The 2,500-nt window shown below is 46.9% G+C and overlaps 1 protein-coding gene across 1 annotated transcript in view; it reads right to left on the reverse strand.

Annotated features, from left to right (window-relative positions):
• LOC119578759 overlaps positions 1-2,500 on the reverse strand; it is a 9,358-nt gene that overhangs the window by 2,657 nt on the left and 4,201 nt on the right. The window contains exons 3-4 of the mRNA XM_037926374.1: positions 1,487-1,620; positions 870-1,116 (exon numbers count right to left, since the gene is read on the reverse strand). Of these exons, the coding sequence (XP_037782302.1) occupies positions 870-1,116; positions 1,487-1,620 (381 nt within the window). The remainder of the gene's footprint in view (positions 1-869; positions 1,117-1,486; positions 1,621-2,500) is intronic.

Below are 2,500 nucleotides of genomic sequence, written 5' to 3' on the forward strand. Positions count from 1 at the left end.
TGTGTGTGTGTGTGTGTGTGTGTGTGTGTGTGTGTGTGTGTGTGTGTGGTGTGTGTGTGTGTGTGTGTGATGTATTATATATATATATATATATATATATATATATATATATATATATATATATATATATATATGTATACATATATATATATATATATATATATATATTTATTATATTATATATTTTTGTGTGTGTGTGTGTGTGTGGTGTGTGTGCGTGTGTTTGTGTGTGTGTGTGTGTGTGCGTGTGTGTGTGTGTGTGTGTGTGTGGGATATATTATATAATACTATTATATATATATATATCTATATTTTATCTATATATATATATATATATATATATGTCTATATATATATATATATATATCTATATATATATATGTATGTATGTATGTATGTATGTATGTATGTATGTATGTATAGAGGTATACAAATAGATAGATATAGATATATATACATATGTATATAGATACATTCATACATACTACATACTCTCTCTCTACTCTCTCTCTCTCTCTCTCTCTCTCTCTCTCTCTCTCTCTCTCTCTCTCTCTCTCTTCTCTCTCCTCCCTCCCTCCCCCCTCCTCCTCCCCCTCCCTCCCTCCCCCTCCTCCCTCCCCCCCTCTCCTCCTCCCTCCTCCCTCCTCCCTCCCTCCCTCCCCCTCCCTCCCTCCTCCCCCCCTCCTCCTCCCTCCCTCCCTCCTCCTCCCCCCCCTCCCCCCTCCTCCCTCCCCTCCCTCCTCCCTCCCTCCCCTCCCCCTCCTCCCTCCCTCCCTCCTCCCTTCCTCCTCCCCTCCTCCCCCTCCCTTCCTTCCCTCCTCCCCCCCTCCCTTCCTCCCTCCATCCATCCCAAGCGCAGCGCCACTCACTGCCGGCGTCGTGGCCGAGGCTGAGGGGGTCGGGCGGCACGACCACGCCCTCGTGGTGGGCGTCCTGGGCGTAGAGCGGCTTCTCGTCCCCTCGCTCGCCCCTCGGGATGGACGCCACGCACCGGAGCCTCACGCGCCCGTCGGGGAAGTACAGCTGCTGCGCCTTGAAGCGGAGGCCGAGGCGGGAGGAGGCGCGCCCGTCCACGTCCATGGGCGTCCGGTAGGGCACCAGGAGGTTCGGCGGCGCCTGTGGGGGTGGGTGGGAGGGGGCGCGTTAGGATGGTGGCTTGGAGGCGTGTGTGTGTGTGTGTGTGTGTGTGTGTGTGTGTGTGTGTGTGTGTGTGTGTGTGTGAGAGAGAGAGAGAGAGAGAGAGAGAGAGAGAGAGAGAGAGAGAGAGAGAGAGAGAGAGAGAGAGACAGAGACAGAGAGAGAGAGACAGAGAGAAAGAGAGAGAGAGAGACAGACAGACAGAGAGACAATGTGTGGATAAACTTAACAAGTGCTTCTCCAAACACCAGCCATCGACAAAAGAAAAAGAAAAGAAAAATATACAATAACAAAGACAGATTTAAGCCACAGAAAAAAATATAGAAAAAAAACAAGAGTGGACGCCCACCTCCTTCTCGTTGATATACCAGGTGAGGTTCGCGGGCGGGATGGATTTGGGGGCGTGGCAGGTGAGGTTGACGGTGTCGCCTGGGCGGTACTGAGGCTGCCCGCCCACCACCTCCGGCCGGCCCTCGGGAAGCTCTGGTGGGGGGAGAAACGTGGCGAGAGACAAGGATGAGGTTTGTTGCCTTTCGTATCATTTATTGATTCGTCTGTTTTCTATCTTATGTCCATTCATTTCGTCTGTTTTGTGTATTTACTTTTGTGTTGCTTTGTCCTGATTATCAATGTCTGGGGATTTTATCATTACTATCAACATCAATACCAGCATCATTGCTATAATTATCATCAGCAGTGCTTCATTACTCTCTCTTTTTTTTCTTTTTTTTCTTTTTTTTATTTAGAGGAAACAGGAGCAAGGGACGTTGATAAAAGGGATATTTTCTCCTCGAAAATAAACATTAATTTCGTGTTGTACTTTTTTTTTCTTCTTTTTTTTGTTCCATGTTTTTTTTCTTTTTTTTTCTTTCTTTTTTCTTATTTCCTTTTTTGTTAGCAGCGATGCATGAGCCGCCAATCCTGTTAAGCAAGGATAAACTCAGGAAAAGAAGTGACGTGTGAGGCTCGTAGATCAAGAGGATTCACAGGAAGTGCCCGTTTGTAATGCCAGTGAAACGAGGAATAAAACTGCGAGAGAGGAGGGGGGCGGAGAGAGAGAGAGAGAGAGAGAGAGAGAGAGAGAGAGAGAGAGAGAGAGAGAGAGAGAGAGAGAGTGTGAGAGACGAGAAGATGAGGAGAGAGAGAGAGAGAGAGAGAGAGAGAGAGAAGAGAGAGAGAGGAGAGAGAGAGAGAGAGAGAGAGAGAGAGAGAGAGAGAGAGAGAGAGAGAGAAGAGAGAGAGAGAGAGAGAGAGAGAGAGAGAGAGAGAGAGAAAGAGCAAGAAAACTGCTTGCCAAGAAGTAAGAAAACAGATAATGATCATAGTTAACACTGCTTCCATTAATCTGACCTCACGTATAGTT

Source organism: Penaeus monodon, chromosome 11, assembly GCF_015228065.2.
Source record: "Penaeus monodon isolate SGIC_2016 chromosome 11, NSTDA_Pmon_1, whole genome shotgun sequence".
Lineage (NCBI taxonomy): Eukaryota > Metazoa > Arthropoda > Malacostraca > Decapoda > Penaeidae > Penaeus > Penaeus monodon.